This window comes from Mandrillus leucophaeus, unplaced genomic scaffold (genome assembly GCF_000951045.1).
Source record: "Mandrillus leucophaeus isolate KB7577 unplaced genomic scaffold, Mleu.le_1.0 Scaffold1296, whole genome shotgun sequence".
In the NCBI taxonomy this organism is placed as follows: domain Eukaryota; kingdom Metazoa; phylum Chordata; class Mammalia; order Primates; family Cercopithecidae; genus Mandrillus; species Mandrillus leucophaeus.
In genome coordinates, this window is record NW_012101250.1 from 356,324 (window position 1) to 372,290 (window position 15,967).

The 15,967-nt window shown below is 51.7% G+C and overlaps 2 protein-coding genes across 8 annotated transcripts in view; one reads left to right on the forward strand and one right to left on the reverse strand.

Annotated features, from left to right (window-relative positions):
• APBB1 (amyloid beta (A4) precursor protein-binding, family B, member 1 (Fe65)) overlaps positions 1–13,093 on the forward strand; it is a 16,212-nt gene extending 3,119 nt beyond the window's left edge. For 2 of the 7 annotated variants that reach the window (XM_011972506.1, XM_011972508.1), the window contains 13 exons: positions 4,367–4,542; positions 4,642–4,698; positions 4,782–4,867; positions 4,978–5,041; positions 5,486–5,635; positions 6,000–6,127; positions 6,227–6,232; positions 6,518–6,632; positions 6,777–6,861; positions 7,135–7,218; positions 12,011–12,126; positions 12,261–12,437; positions 12,519–13,093. In XM_011972506.1, the coding sequence (XP_011827896.1) occupies positions 4,367–4,542; positions 4,642–4,698; positions 4,782–4,867; positions 4,978–5,041; positions 5,486–5,635; positions 6,000–6,127; positions 6,227–6,232; positions 6,518–6,632; positions 6,777–6,861; positions 7,135–7,218; positions 12,011–12,126; positions 12,261–12,437; positions 12,519–12,686 (1,412 nt within the window). In that variant the 3' untranslated portion in view covers positions 12,687–13,093. Of the gene's footprint in view, positions 1–2,524; positions 2,801–3,260; positions 3,445–3,497; positions 3,583–4,366; positions 4,543–4,641; positions 4,699–4,781; positions 4,868–4,977; positions 5,042–5,485; positions 5,636–5,999; positions 6,128–6,226; positions 6,233–6,517; positions 6,633–6,776; positions 6,862–7,134; positions 7,219–12,010; positions 12,127–12,260; positions 12,438–12,518 lie in introns of those variants that run through there. The other 5 variants (XM_011972513.1, XM_011972510.1, XM_011972512.1 and 2 more) reach the window with 5 other exon arrangements.
• Positions 13,094–13,218: 125 nt separating this feature from the next.
• SMPD1 (sphingomyelin phosphodiesterase 1, acid lysosomal) lies at positions 13,219–15,532 on the reverse strand. Its single transcript, XM_011972505.1, has 4 exons — positions 14,826–15,532; positions 14,522–14,598; positions 14,174–14,319; positions 13,219–14,017 (listed from the first exon to the last, which is right to left on the reverse strand). Exons 1-4 carry the CDS (start codon positions 15,084–15,086, stop codon positions 13,608–13,610), a joined length of 894 nt encoding a protein of 297 aa, XP_011827895.1. The 5' UTR covers positions 15,087–15,532; the 3' UTR covers positions 13,219–13,607.
• Positions 15,533–15,967: the final 435 nt, after the last annotated feature.

Here is a 15,967-nt window from a genome sequence, read left to right on the forward strand (position 1 = left end):
AAAAAAAAAAAAAAAAAGTAGAGACAGTGTCTCACTGTGTTGCCCAGGCTGGTTGTGAGCTCCTGTTCTCAAACAATCCTCCTACCTTGGCTTCCCAAAGCACGAGGCTTACAGGCGTGAGCCACCATGTCTGGCCTGATTTATCTCTTAAAGTTTCGTTTGATCAAGTTCCCCCTGTCTATTTGTTTTTTGCTTGCAGTTTTGCTTTTGTTTTTTAACTGAAGAATCATGTTGTTTGTCCTGGGTTTTCTATGGTCTGGATTTTTCAGACTCTCTCCTGTGGTGGTATTTACCATGCTCCTCTTCCCCTGGATTTCCTGTAAATTGGTAGTTAGTTCTAGAGCCTTGATCAGATTCAGATTTGAGCATTTTTGTGTTTTGCTTTTGCAAGAATATTTCGTAGGTGGTATTTTAAATACTTCTACCAAAGGCAAAGTCTGATTGCCTCTCTTTTTATGATGTTAGTGGCCTTTGGCAGTCATTGCCTCAACTCCTTTTAAAAGGAACAGCCCCTCCTGCACTCCAGCTGATTACATGTGGTATTGGGGTGAGGAAAAATGTAGTCTCAATGCAGCCAGTTAAAGGGAAACTGAAAACTAGATATTGGTGTAAAATAGCCCAGTTTCTAAATGTTAACGACAAATTCTATTTTTTAAAAAGCACGGTGCAGGCCACACACAATCTGTCTGAGGCTTGCATCAGTCTGCAGGTTGTAGGTTGCAAGTTTGCAAGACTAGGAGGTATGAGTCAGTGACCAGATAGAGGCCTAGTTGCTCAGTCGCCCCTGGGATGGTCACTGTAGTGGCTGCAACTATGAATAACCTATGAAGCTTCTAGGAATAGGAGGATAGTATTGCTGAAGAGCTGGGATGGGTTTGCTGGGCAGTGACCTCAGCAAGGATGTTGGAGGGGCAAGAGGATTCTCAAGGATCTTGCACTGGTGGAGACTTTGTGAATTGAGGATAGAGGTGGGGGCCAGCCCAGGAAAGGGGCCAACTCACTGATTACTCTTTTATGACTGTGTTGCTGTGACCAAGAGGGCTGCAGAAAAGATTTGTGCTTCTGCAGAAATGAGGCTAGAATTGAGCAAAAATTATTTTCTCCTTCGTATTGTAGGATATTCATAGAGCTATGGATTGAATGCATAAATGCATGAATTCATGAATTAAATGAATGATAAATGAATAAACTTTACTACCTGTGTTGAATTCATACTCTGCTCCAGGCCTTGTCCTAAATGCTGGAAATGTATACTGTGAGGCAAAGATGTTTTTGCCCTCCTGGCCTTCACAGCCTGGTGAGGAGACAAAGAAAGAAACAGGAGGTTATGTTCAGTGCGATGAGCTCTCTGGGGCTGGGGAAGTCCAGGAGGGGCCCCTGACCCTGCCTGTGAGAGTGGTGGGGGAGAGGGCAATGGGTAAGTTTTAAAGGGACCTGTATACTGATGTCTGAAGGAGAGGTAGGTGATAGCCAGGTGAAAATCGAGAGAAAGGGAGGTGGGCTGGGAGAGGACAAGGGGCGTGTCCCAAGCCAAGAGAGAGAAGGGGAGTGGCCAGAGGTAAGGCTGAGAGGCAGACAGGGGTTCATGACAACACATAAAACCTGGGAAGGAATTTGGACTTTATCCTGAGGGCAGTGCAAAACAATTAAGAGGATTAAGTTGGAAAATTACTTGATTAGTTTAGCATCTCAGAAGAATCATTTGGGCTGTAGTGTGCAGCTGAGATTGGAGGAGACCAGACAGGAAGAGAAAGACCAGTTAATGATGTTTTTGCAATGATCCAGGTAAAAAAATGCTAGTAGCCTGGGCTATGTTAGTTATGTGGGGTGGAGAGAAGGGGAGAGCATTAAGTCAATCACCGATTCCTGAGCAAGTGAGTACACCTGGCTTTGCCACTAAAGGCATTTATGGATGAATGAATGAATGAAGGAAGGAATGATATGTGAACATTTAATATATTTTATGTGTAAGTGTCTGCATGAATCGATGCAGGAGTGAAGGTGTACGTTCTGAAATAAATGCATGTATGTCAAAGCAAAGGCCTGGGTGGGCTGTGCTTGGAGGGAGATGTGCCAAGCTCCAGAAGGGCCTCCCAGATGGCCAAGCGGGGAGAAGCTGCCCTTCCAGGACAGATCGGAAGGATGAAGCTCTTTGAAGCAGGAAGGTGCAGGCTGTCAGGGATGGCAGATGGATTGGTGTGTGTCACTCAGTCAGGAGATGGTGAACTGGTCCCCAGATTCCAGAAGTGTCCAGCCCTCCTGAAGCAGACTGTGGCTGTGGAGGGCATGGAGGCCTTAGGTGTGGTGTTTCTGGAAGGTTTTAGCAGGAGAGTCCCGAGGCAATGGAGGGTCTCTGGGGAACAGCAGGTATTCCCTGAGCCTCAGTTAAGTTTCAGGTGCCTATTGAAAACCTTATTCCATAGGGTGTGAGTTAGGGGGAAGTAGGGGCGGGGAGAGGCGGTGATGGCTGCCTAGAAGGTGGATGGGCAAGAGCCACTCCTCTTTGGGTGTCTGTGGGCCCACGTCATTTGGAAGCTGAGGATGGTGAAGCACCCTGCCTGAATAACTCATCAGGTGTGCAGCCACCTTGGAGTAACCACGCCCACTTCCAGCCCTGCTGTGTCTGGTTGCCCAGCAGCCGGGGTCTTGGGACTGCCTGTCCCTTAGTGCTGCCTCTTGGACCAGTCAGGATTCCTGGTTTCCCTGGTAACGGGAAGCACGTCAGCAGTCTGGGCGCTCCCAGCCGGTCCTGGTGCTGCCGTTGCCGAGGAGACGCTGCAGCCTAGCTGGGCCCTGGCAGGTGAGGGGTGGGGGGTGGTACTGGGAAGCCCCAAGCCCAGCCTCAAGCTTGCTGGGGCTCAGGAGCTCAAAGCCCACCCTTGGGTTCAAACTGCTGTGCAGGTTCTGGACAGGGGCAGGATCCCCGAAGGCCTTGAAACCACACCCTATTTATGCTGAGAGCTATAGGCTCTGCAGGGCCCCAGGCAGCTGGGGTATTCCTGAGGGGCTGAGTCTCCTGGTATCCCTAAGACTGGGCTTGGCTTAGGCACTGAGATAACCACTGGAGGATGGGATGGAGGTTCAGGATTGGGGGAGGGGAGCCAGGGTGAGGAAGAAGAGGTGTGAGCAGGAGGGGCTGGGGTCTCATGAACCTCCCTTTCTCCTCCCTTCCCCACCCCCTCAAGGAGATTCCCTAGCATGGTGGTCCTGGCCCCTCCCTAGCAAGCTTCAAGCGGGGGAGGATCTTGCCTGGCAGACGCTCTGCCCTGGTGAGAAGGGGGCGGGATGAGTTTTTCTCTGCAGCCCAGCACCAGGCTGTGAGCCCCAGCTGGCTGGGCTGGAGGGGCTTTGAGGAGGGAGGGTGGAGGCAGGAGGGGCCGGGAATGAGCGCCACGTTCTCCCAGGACTTTTTCCTGGCCATCATCCTGCAGGACAGCAGCCCAGGTGAGGGGCAGCATGAGGTTGGGCATCATGTGGGGTGGGGCTGACAGGGAAAGAAGAGTTAGAGGATGCATGAGTGGGTTACAGGGATGGAGTGGTGTGGCTCTGTCGGCAGACAAGGGTGTATGACACAGATGCGAGGTATGTGTGTATGTGCATGACATGTTTGCTTGCAACTGTGTGCAGCAAGGGTCAGGAAGTGAGCGTCTGTGGTGTCTGCACACATTTGGCAGGGTTTGATGTATGCCGTGTGTCTGAGTGTGGGTCCACCTGTATGTATGGTACCCACACATGTGTTAGGTGCCACTGTGGTGTGGTATCTGCACACTTGTGTGGCAGGGGCTCATATGTTTAGCTGCATGTGCATGCCTCTGTGGTGTCTGCATAAGTGTATGGCTAAGGTTGGTGTGTATGTTTGCCCATGCACGTACATGTGCACCTGTGTGTGATACCTGCCATCTGTGCTGGCATTTTCTGTGTTGCATACCCTGGTGTTTGTGGCTGCACAGGTGTGTGGTAGGGCTTGTATGTGTTGTGTGTCTGTGTGTACATGTATGTGTGCAGGAGCTAAAAAGTGTTCCACTTTGTGTTCACTGAGATAGAGATATATATGAAAGGAGGTTAATTGGGGTCACCCAACCTTCCTTGCTCCGTTCCTTCCTCCTTCCCTGCCTTCCTCCTTTCCACAGTGTGGCCACATTAGCCACCAACAGGGCCCAGGAGGAGACCTGAGCCATGTCCCCTACTGGTGGCCCCACATGTGGTGACTCCAGACTATAGGCTCTAGGCAGAAGCAGGAATTGTGTTGTGGTATAGCTTTTCCTCCACCCCTTCTCAACCATGGCGTCTCAGAGGGGACCGGGCATAGGCACCAACTGTCTGCTCTTTAGGAAGGCTGACCCTCACCAAGCCTCCCACCTGGCAGATTCCTTCTGGAACCCTAACGCCTTCGAGACGGATTCCGACCTGCCGGCTGGATGGATGAGGGTCCAGGACACCTCAGGGACCTATTACTGGCACATCCCAACAGGGACCACCCAGTGGGAACCCCCCGGCCGGGCCTCCCCCTCACAAGGGAGCAGCCCCCAAGAGGAGTCCCAGGTGAGGCTCACAGGCCTGTTGGTTTTGGGCCAGGGGAGGGAGTATGTGCTGCTGGAGTAGGATAGGACACTCACTCACTACTCCCTTCCCTCCTCCTAGCTCACCTGGACAGGTTTTGCTCACGGAGAAGGCTTTGAGGATGGAGAGTTTTGGAAGGTGAGTAAGGGGACCTGCTTTACCATGGGATAGCTGGAGGAGGTGCATCACTTTGATCCTGATTCCTCAATCCCCTTCCCAAGGATGAACCCAGTGATGAGACCCCAATGGAGCTGGGACTGAAGGAACCTGAGGAGGGGACATTGACCTTCCCAGCTCAGAGCCTCAGGTGAGCTGCCAGATGCAGTGGGCTGGCAGTGGGATGGATCTGTCTGGAAGGGGCCTTGGGACAGCTCCATTTATGGGGGCCCTGTGCCAAGTATTACCATCTGCCTCCAGCCCAGAGCCATTGCCCCAAGAGGAGGAGAAGCTACCCCCACGGACTACCAACCCAGGGATAAAGGTTTGTTCAAGACTGACACCCATTCTGAGACCAGGGCCCTCTTGTGTGTAGGACAGCCCCTAATATTGTGCTCTGAGGGGTCTCAGTGCAGTCCCCCAGGTCCTGAGTTAGGAATTCTTCCAGTCTCAGCAAAGAGCTCTGTGAGTGAGCTGGAGGCACTTCCAATTTTTAAATCAACCAGCCCAACAGACAGGTTGGGGGCCCTCGTAGTCTTGGTTCAGGTGCTTTTTTGTACTAGCCAGGGTCTCATATGACATCTCCCTCACCCTCACCACATCCCCCTCTCCCTAACCACATCCTGTTTGGGGAGCTTCTCCGTCTTAGTTCAGAACACCCTGCCTCCTGCCATACTCTGTATTCAGGAACTCTGCTGTGTCCTGTGCTGAGGGCTCTCCAGTTTTGACTCCGATCCTCTGCCTCCTGCCCCTCTTCTGTGTCTGGCAGTGTTTCGCCGTGCGCTCCCTAGGCTGGGTAGAGATGACCGAGGAGGAGCTGGCCCCTGGACGCAGCAGTGTGGCAGTCAACAATTGCATCCGTCAGCTCTCTTACCACAAAAACAACCTGCATGACCCCATGTCTGGGGGCTGGGGGGAAGTAAGGACCTGAGCCAGCAGGGGTGGTACTATGAGAGAGTGTGAAGGGAATTATGAGAGATGGGAGGTCTGACCTGCCCACAAGCAGGCTGGGAAAGGGGCATATTGGCCCTCCGTAAGTGGCAGCCCTGTGGGATGGATGAGTGACCCCAGGCTAGGACCTTGCGAGATGGTAGCCTAACAACAGTGGAGTCGATGTGAGAGATGACACGTGACCTCCACTAGAGTGAGGCCTGCAGGGCGGGTGGTCAGACACCAAAGCAGGGGCCCCAGAGCTGTGGCTAACATCCCCTGAGCTGCAGGAGTCAGAGATCAGCTACCTTCCCGGCTGGAGTCCCACTGAGTGCCTGCTTCTGGGCCTGCAGGGAAAGGATCTGCTACTACAGCTGGAGGACGAGACGCTAAAGCTAGTGGAGCCACAGAGCCAGGCACTGCTGCACGCCCAACCCATCATCAGCATCCGTGTGTGGGGCGTTGGGCGGGACAGTGGAAGGTGGGAACAGGGCCTGGGATTCCAGGGTGGGAGTTCATCCAGCATCAGAGTCCTTCTCTCTAACTCTGTTCTTTGCCTCTCTTGTGCTGCTGGACCCAGAGAGAGGTACTATGCCTATTTTCCCCCTCCTGCACCTGGACCAGATGCCTGGAAGCACCCAAGCTCCCCTCTTCTGCCCTGCCCCTTCCAACCTGCTATGCTCCACCATTACCTTCCACCTCAGCATGCTTGCCTGTCTACCCTCCCTCCAGAAGACAGCACCTATGGGGGACCAGCTGTGGGCAGAAGCCCTGGAGGAGCTGTGACGGGCAGGGAGGACGTGGGTGGGGTGGGGACCAGGCTTGGCACTGGATGGTACTGGGAGACACTGAGGTGCCCCTCCCCCAACAGGGACTTTGCCTACGTAGCTCGTGATAAGCTGACCCAGATGCTCAAGTGCCACGTGTTTCGCTGTGAGGCACCCGCCAAGAACATCGCCACCAGCCTGCATGAGATCTGCTCTAAGGCACGGCCCCCTCCACTCCCTGGACTAGCTGCCACCTTCACTCTACAAGGGTGTGGGTGGGGTTACTGAGTAAGGTGGGGGTGCCCCAGGGCAATGAGGCTCTAATAGATTCTCCCTGGCTCCTCGCCTCCCTTCCTTCCTCAGATCATGGCCGAACGGCGTAATGCCCGCTGCTTGGTAAATGGACTCTCCCTGGACCACTCTAAACTTGTGGATGTCCCTTTCCAAGGTCAGTGTCAAAACCCCTCTAGGTCTAGCTCAGATTTGTTGGCAAAGGTGGGCGACTCAAGGAAAGGCATGAGCTCCTGGACAGCGCTGATAGAAAAATGAACACATGAAGACTGAATACTCCAATAAGTGGAGGGACTCCGGTTAAAGGGAGGCAAGGGACGAGATGGAAGTAGGACCTCGGCTGGGCAAGTGTCTAGCTTATGCCCTGCTGGTGGGGACTGGGGGTGAGCAAGGTCTCCCACCATGATCAACCTTCTGTTCTTTCCCATAGTGGAATTCCCAGCGCCTAAGAATGAGTTGGTCCAGAAGTTCCAAGTCTATTACCTGGGGAATGTACCTGTTGCTAAACCTGTTGGTATGTGTGTCCTTCTGTACCCAGGGGCTGCTACCTTGATCCTAAAGCTCTGCCCCTACCCTCTGCCTTCCAATACTTCTTCTACCAGAACTTCCTCATGCTTCATGTCTCCCTACCCTTTAAAATGCATCCCACCTCCCTGTACTTCTGTCCTAGCTATATTCACTGTCCTGCTTATAGCAGCAGTCAGCATGCCTTCGCTGAGCATCAGCCACGTGAGTGGTGCTGAACCAGGCACAGAGGGAGACCCCACTCCTTCATCCCATGGAAAAGCTTTGGTGGGATTGGGAGACAGCTATTAGATGACTGGAAACACCAGACAGCAGCCTGTAGCTGGGTTAAGTGTTACAGCACGAGCTGTGGGCTGGAAGTATCAGGAGAAGGAAACAGTGAGCATAATTGTCACATATGTTATTGTTGCAAATAATTTTTTTTTTTTTTTAAAGACAAGTCTTGCTCTGTCCCCCAGGCTGGAGTGCAGTGGCATGATCTCAGCTCACTGCAACCTCCGCCTCCCGGGTTCAAGCAATTCTTCTGCCTCAGCCTCCTGAGTAGCTGGGATTACAGGCTCCCGCCACCAGGCCTGGTTAATTTTTGTATGTTTAGTGGAGATAGGGTTTCACTGTGTTGGCCAGGGCTGGTCTTGAACTCCTGACCTCAAGTGATCCGCCCACCTCGGCTTCTGAGAGTGCTGGGATTACAGACTTGAGCCACTGTGCCTGGCCTGATCTGGTTAACTCTTATATTTCAGTGCTGTCATAGTATCTGCTATTTATTTGTTCATTCACTTAACAAATACCTTTGAAGCTTACCATGTGGCAGGCCCTGGACTAGGCGCTGGGAGAACAGTGGCCACAGTCCCATTTTCATAGAGGTTATAGAAGGTTGTGGTAGAAAAAAACCAGGAATTAATAAAATAATCACACAAATTGTGAGTTATTCATTGAGAGAAAGTAGCAAGATAGAACAGAGGAATTTCATCTAGTCTGGGGTCATAAAAGACTTCCCTGTGAAAGTGACGTTTGAACTGAAATCCAAAAAATGATTAGAAGTGAATGCAGTCAAGTGGAATGGAGGTGGGGGTAGGATGGGGGAAGATCAGGATCTACAGTGGGTGGCACTTTGGCACTTCCAAGGTACTGAAAGAAAGCCAATGCAAGATGAGGCTGAGAGCCGGGCAGTGGCCAGGCTGCCAGGTCAGGGATCTCAGGGATTATGTTAATGATTTTTTCTTCATCCTAAGAGCAGCAAGGAGTTATTGAAGTCTTCAAGAATGCACTTGCCTTAATCAGATTTGAATTTTGAAAGCTCACTTTGGCTATTTCATGGAGGGGACTGTTAGGCGGGTGGAGGTGGATGTGAGCAGCTCAGTTAGGAGGCCGTTGCAGTAGTCCTGGCCAGTAATGAGAGTATCTTGGACAACAATGGAGCTGAGGAGGAGTGCGTGGATTCCAGAGCTGTTTAGACAGGTATAGTCAACAGGCCTCGGTGATTGGCTCAGTGTGGGTGAGGGACAGAGGCATTAAGGGTGACTGCTAGGTTCCTAGCTGTTGGACCTTCTGGATAGTGGATTCTTTCTTTCAAGGTGGCAGATGTTAGAAGAGGCCAATTTGAGTGTGGAGATTGTAAGCTAACGTTTGGACATGCTGAGTTTGAGGTGCCTTTGGGGAAACTGAGAGGCAAAGTCAGGTTGGCAGCTAGATTCACAGATCTGGAGCTGAGAGGAGAGGTCTGGGCTGGAGATAGAAGTTTTGGCATTATTGGGTTGTAGAGGTAATCAAAGCCATGGATGTAGAGTAGCTTGACCCTGGAAAGTCGGCATCCTGAAGTGAGAAGGGAAATGAGGCTAGTCATAGCCTTGAGGCCCTCCAACATTCAGTGGATGGGTGGAGGATGAAACTGCCAATGATGGTGACAACAGGAGAGAGGCAGGAAGAAGAAAAGAGACTACTTGAAGAAGTGGTGGCGTATCATGTCAAAAGACACATAGGAGGAACTCAACAGATTTTTGATGAATGAATTTAAAAAATGAATTAATGAATAAATGAGACTAGCTTCAGATTACATGGCCAGGAAAGCTAGACCTAGGAGTCAAACCCCGGTCATCTTTAATTCTCTGCACTTTGCCTCATACCGTGCTGACTTTCATGTCCAAAATCTTACATTGAAAGAGGGGACCCTTCTTAGAAAAGGTGGGGATTGAACTGAGGTTTTGAAGGAAGGCTTGGATTTGCAGGGTGGAGTGGATATTTCATTTGGATTCAGTGGCACTGCCAAAGACTTGGAGCTAGAGTTGAGAAAAGCATGCTGACCCTTATGCCTTTGCTTTCCTCCTTCTCATCCTCAACTTCTAAACCCTTGTTGGCTCTTCCGGTTGTTACCCCCATTCCCATATGTGCTTCTTTGCATCTACCACTTGACTCAGGTCCTCCCTATGCCAGATCAACTGCCTGTGACCCTTGACTGCTCCATCAGCTCCACACTTTTGGACAAGTGGCCTCTAAACTTACTTCCTGCTTTATCTTATGCTCCTTTTTAACCTCCTTTTTTAACATTAGCCCCTCCAGAAGCTGCAGTATTCGTTCATTAATCATTCATTCATTCAACAAGTGGTAATGAGTGCCTGATGTGTGTCAGGCACTATTCTAGCTTCTTGCCATACATTGATGAACAAAAGTGACAAAGATCCCTGCTTTTATTTAGCTTACATTCTAGCAAGGAGAGACAGACAATAAAATGAGTAAACCATGGAGTATATTAGAAGGCAACAACTGATACAAAAAAAAAGAAAAGAAAAAAGAAAAGCACACCAGGATAAGGGGGATTGCATGTGGGGCTGGAGGTCAAGGTCACGGTGTAGGTTTTAGTCCTGAGTTGCTATCAAATCTGACCGCCTTTTTCCATACCTTGCTCCACTGCTTTCACTGCTTCCCTGCCAAACCTCCTAAGACTCTGAGGCCGGGCTCCACTTCCCACAGCCCCATCTACTCAGCAGTTTGACTTTGATGTCCCTTTCACACAACTGAACTTTGAGATTTCCAGTTGCCCTGGCCTAAATGTCATAAACATCACACCCCTCTGCCTGGCTTTTGAAGCGCTCTGCAATATGACCTGGCCCATCCACTTCTGTGACACTTGGTTTTACCAGTTTGGGTGCATTTGCTCATGTTGCCTTGAGAGTGACTTGCTCATGCATCTGGAATTTCTTCAGCAGATAAGCGCTGTGTTAGAATTGGGGACAGAGGGATTAATTAAATTCCATTTCTGTTCTTGAGATGGCCAAAGCCCAGTGTGGAAAAAAGTTTGCCAGCAGTTACAAGATGTTGTGGTAAGAGTTGTCTCAGAGTTGTCTTCTCCCTGCCCTGCAGCAGGGATGGCTTCCTAGAGAACACCTAGTCGGAGCCCTGAAGGATGACAGTCTGGAGTTTCTCAGTCCAGCGGGGAAAGGGCAGTCAAGACAGAGGCTTTTCCCTCAGTTGCAGTCTGTGTCCCTCAAGGACATTCTCTTCTCTTGTTTTGTATTCTGCATCTGCCTTACAGGCCATTTGCCAAGATTGGTTGTTAATAGTAATGCTACACAAATCATCTGAAGCTCAGGGAGCAGTAAAATATGAGGCTTGACAGCTCTGGAGAGGCCAGTTTTTGGAAGACTCGCATGCTTTTGGGAGCAGTTTGGCCTTGCTGCAGCCAGAAGTAAGATGAGCAAGGCCAAGATGGGAGAAGACATTCAAGGAAGACATTTGTCCTCTGCCCACAAAGAGTCCACATGGTCTGCTCCTAGTGGGAGCTGAGAGGCACTAAAAGGGGCAGAGGGCCTGGGACTGGACCACAGAGGCATATGCCTTTTGCACTGGCATTGTGCAGAGACAGTAGATCACATGGGCAGCTTATAAGTGTGGGGACTAGAACTGATGCCTTCACCACACCATGTGCTCCTGCCTTGGTGCTTTGCTGAGTGCAAGCAAAAGTGGGATCCATGAGGGGACATGTTTAACAGCAGTTTGAGGTGGGGGAGAACATGCATTATAAGGGAAACTTGATTGATCTAAAAGTCAGGAACCTTGGGTTCCTTGGCCCTTGAGCACATTATAGACATTCTTGAGTAGAACCTAAGATCTTGAAAGCCCTTGTAGTTCTGAAAACTAGTAATATAGAGAAGAGGTAGGAGAAAGGCATGGCTAAGAACCCAGGCTCTGGAATCAGACTGCCTGAGCTCAGGTCTCCATTCCTTGATGTGACCTAAGGCATGTTGCCTATCTCTACCGTTTCCTTATTTGTAAAATGGAAATCTGTTGTGAAGTTGTTGTGCGGGCACAAATGAGGTAATACACTGTGATGACTTAGCACAGTGTGATACAGAGTAATCACTCCTCAAATAGATTATCTTAAAAAATAATTGGGTCTTGGGAGAGGACTGGCCTGTAGGGGCTGACTTGGGAGTTATTGTGGTGTGAAGCAATGTGGTGTCTGAGTGTGATGAGCGCTGAGAGAGCACGATTTAGGGAAGTCAGAACTTTGGGAGGTCAGTCGGTTCACAAGTGTGGAGGAATAGGCAGAGCCAGTGAAAATAACTAGCCTAGGATTCAAGATTTTAAAAAGTAGGAAAATGTCCAGTTACTGAGGCCAGGGGACCCAGGGAAGGGATACTTGGACAGCATTGTCCAAGATGTAGGCTGGCAAAGTGGGGATGGGGCAAAGGCCCTGGGTTTGACTGGGTGGAACTAGAGTTCTAGGGTAGAGCTGGGGTATCCTCTCTCTACCGTCAGTGATGTCTTGTGTCCATATGTTCTAGGGGTAGATGTGATTAATGGGGCCCTCGAGTCAGTCCTGTCCTCCAGCAGCCGTGAGCAGTGGACCCCAAGTCATGTCAGTGTGGCTCCTGCTACCCTCACCATCTTGCACCAGCAGGTAAAGAGCTGGGGTAGAAGTCGTGGCTTTGCCTTGCCATGGAGGGGAGACGGGGTGAAGGGAAGAGCTGCTAAGATGGATGTGGAACACAGTGTGGGGTGGTGTTCCTTTTTAACTGAGTTCCCTCCATGCAGACAGAGGCAGTGCTGGGAGAGTGTCGGGTGCGTTTCCTCTCCTTCCTGGCCGTGGGCAGAGATGTCCACACATTTGCATTCATCATGGCTGCCGGCCCAGCCTCCTTCTGCTGCCACATGTTTTGGTGCGAGCCCAATGCTGCCAGCCTCTCAGAGGCTGTGCAGGCTGCGTGCATGGTAAGCCGGTAGGGTGGTGTGGTGGTGGCGTGGCCCCATGTGAGGCAGGCTGGAGAGTGACTGCCCCGCTTGCCTCCGCAGCTTCGCTACCAGAAGTGTCTGGATGCCCGTTCCCAGGCCTCCACTTCCTGCCTCCCAGCACCCCCTGCTGAGTCCGTGGCACGGCGTGTAGGGTGGACTGTCCGCAGGGGTGTTCAGTCGCTGTGGGGCTCCCTGAAGCCCAAACGGCTGGGGACCCATACCCCATGAAGAAGCCTCTGCCTTCCCTCCACCTGCTTGTGTCGGGCCCCAGGGAACTACAGGGTGTGGGTCAGGTAGGGGTCTAGAGGCTATTCCTAGGCCTTAGGCCTCCCAAATATGCCCCTCCCCAGTAGCTAGGGTTCCCTGCCTAGGAGCTGGGGAGGGAGAGATCTAATCCCTTCAAGGAAGTCATAACACTGGTGTGGTAACAAGAGGAGCAGGAAGCAAGGCCAGCCCTGGCTCTCCATCCCCATGTGTTTCAGGTGGAACAGGAGGAACTGGCCCAGGCCAGGCCTCATACTCCTGGGACCCAGCAGGGGCAGGAGGAAGGGACTGGTCCAGGCATGGGTCCCTTCCCTTTGCTCCGTGGGCACCTCTACTGTATTGATATCACTAATAAAGTCTGTCTGCACTGCTGTGTGCCTTCTATGCCTGTACCACACCATCAACCCCATTACCCTGTGCCTCAGTTATGATCTTGCCCCAAAGATCTCCTTGCCCTGCCTGCTTGAAGGAAGAAATTGGTACAGTCACACAGAGGTCTAGAGTCCAAGTCTCTTATCTTTATTTTAACAGACTGGCGGGATCAGGTCGCAGCAGCAGTACAGGGTTCCTGGCTGGGCAGCACAGGCCTGGGGCAACAGCTCCTGTCTTGCCTGCCAGGGCGGTGTCAACTTAGGCCTCTATTCCATGGCTGTGAAAGGACAGCAGCCTCAAGGCAGTTTAGCTCCTGGGCACAGACAGCCAAACCCCCTCCCATATCCAGCTAAACCAGCTCCAAGAAAGGATAAGGTCCTGTTTCCCCGGCATCCTTGGGGCCCAGGGACTGGTTCTTCACTGGATGACCTTGCTTGGTTGAACCACAGCAGCATTTGGGCTTTTTCATCCTTTCCTACATCAAGAACTTTCCCAAATGTGGGCCCTGGGGCCCTAGCAAAACAGTGGCCTTGGCCACAGGCTCTGGGCCTCTGGGAGGCTCCCATCTAGCATCAGGTGGCGGCACAGAGCAGGGCTGTCAGCACGGGCAGAGAGCTGGGCACAAAGAGTAGCCAGACGGCAGGGCGTGCCACAGGGTTCTGAGGGCGGGTGGCCCTTATGGTAGAGAAACCAGAAGGTCTGGAAGAGTTGCATGTCGCCCCGCATGCGATATACCAGGTTGTGCCAAGCGGTAGGCAGTGTGTTGGGCAGCCCATAGGTTTCTCGAGCCCTGTAGAGAAGCTGCCAGTGCGGTATAGCTCCCGGTGTGTTCGCCTGGGTCAGATTCAGGATGTAAGTCTCATGGTCCAAGACTATGTGAGAGCTCCCGGAGTAGTTTCCATCTATTTGGTACACACGGTAACCTGCAAGGAAGCGGGACTGACTGGAGGGGAAAGGAGCAAGGGCAACTCCAGGGAGGGGCCACACATCCTGCCCATGCTTTGCAGGCTCTGGCTCCAACCTCCTTCCTCTATCCCACCAACTCCAGGATAAAGGAGGCTCCCTTCTGCCTCACTCACCAGGATTAAGGCCGATGTAGGTAGTTGCACTGGGTGCTAGGAAGGCTACAGCCAGCGGCCGGCTCAGAGTCTCTTCATCATAGAAGACCTCAAATTCATCCACATGAGTGTGGCCAAAGAACTGAGCAGCCAGGGTGTTCTCATACCTGGCCAGAAAATACTACATTCAGAAGATTCTAGGGAGGGGTAGGAAGAGATCTGGGGAGATAGGATGCCCTCTTTCTCCAACCTGTTCTAGGGAGGAGTCTCCCCACTCCATGGGACAACAGGGATGGTGAGATGCTCAAGGGAATCTTCAGCCTTCACACACTCACCCTGTCCCTACTCCCACCCTCATCTCCCTCCTACCTGGCTACAATTCGGTAATAATTCCAGCTCCAGCTCTTCAGACAGTGCCCTGGGGGAATGTGGCCAATTATATGCACCTAGCAGGGAGAGTTAAGGATGGTAATCAGGGCATCCAGGGGTCCAGGCAGCCCTGGCTAGAGAGGGGGACTGAATGAAGGCTTTCAACAGTGACCATGAGCTGAACCCCCAGGGAACACTTGTTGGGAATGCCAGGAAAATCAAACTTCTCTGCCCAGAGGTGCTCCAGCTCGACAGAAGCCTGCTTGTCCCCCAGCACCACTGTGTTCCCACCACTCCCCCTCACTTTGTCTCCTCGATCCTCAGCAGCCTGAAGCTCCCCCACCAGCCACTGGAGCTGTCCTGCGGGATCCGTGGAGTTGATCAAGAGCCAGAAGTTCTCACGGGAACAAAAATTCATATTGAGAGAGATGAGGCGAAGACCAGGGTATGGGGAAAGAGCATAGAACCCCCCAATTCTGAAACAAAGTAAACATGAGAGGTCAACACTTGTTCCAATCCTGTTCCTCCTGTGCTGGGCATTTGGGTGGAGGGTAAAAGCATACATGACATCTTCCCCACCTGCAAAGAGCTCACAGTCTAGCTGGAGACCAAACAGTTCTAATTATTGGGTCTGTGTGACACAAAAGAAAGGCTCCGAGGGCAGAGGACTCCAGGAGTATGGTGGAGGGATAAGAGTGAGCTAGAATGGGAAGCAAGGGCCACACAGAGGGAAGATGACATGAGATGGATAAGGTGAGAAAAATTGCAGCAGTTAAAAAAGGGGAAATCAATTCCAGAGGGCCAACATGAGCAAAGACACAGCTGAGGCATGGAGAGGTTATGCTGCCAGACCTTTGAAGGAGGGACCTTTGAAGGAGGGTGGCTAGAGATAAGAGTAGAAAGGGAGGGCTGGAAGGCTGGGTGCGGTGGTTCATGCCTGTAATCCCAGCACTTTGGGAGGCTGAGGTGGGCAGATCACGAGGTCAGGAGATCACAACCATCCTGGCCAACATGGTGAAACCCCATCTCTACTAAAAATACGAAAATTAGGGCGTGGTGGCACGCACCTGTAGTCTCAGGTACTTGGGAGGCTGAGGCAGGAGAATTGCTTGAACCTGGGAGGTGGAGGGTGTAGTGAGTTGAGATGGTGCCACTGCACTCCAGCGTGGGTGACAGAGCAAGACTCCATCCCTGCTCCCCCCCAAAAAAAAAGGAGGGCCGGGAGCAGTAGCTGACGTCTGTAGTCCCAGCACTTTGGGAGGCCGAGGCGGGAGGATTGCTTGAGGTTAGGTGTTTGAGACCAGCCTGGGCAACATAGCAAGATCTTGTCTCTACAAAAACTAAACTATAAAAAAAAAAAAAGCCTGGTGTGGCAAAAGAGTAGAAAGGGAAGGTGGAGTCAGATTAGGGGAGCTGAGTGAAGAGCACTAAGGACTCATGCTAGAG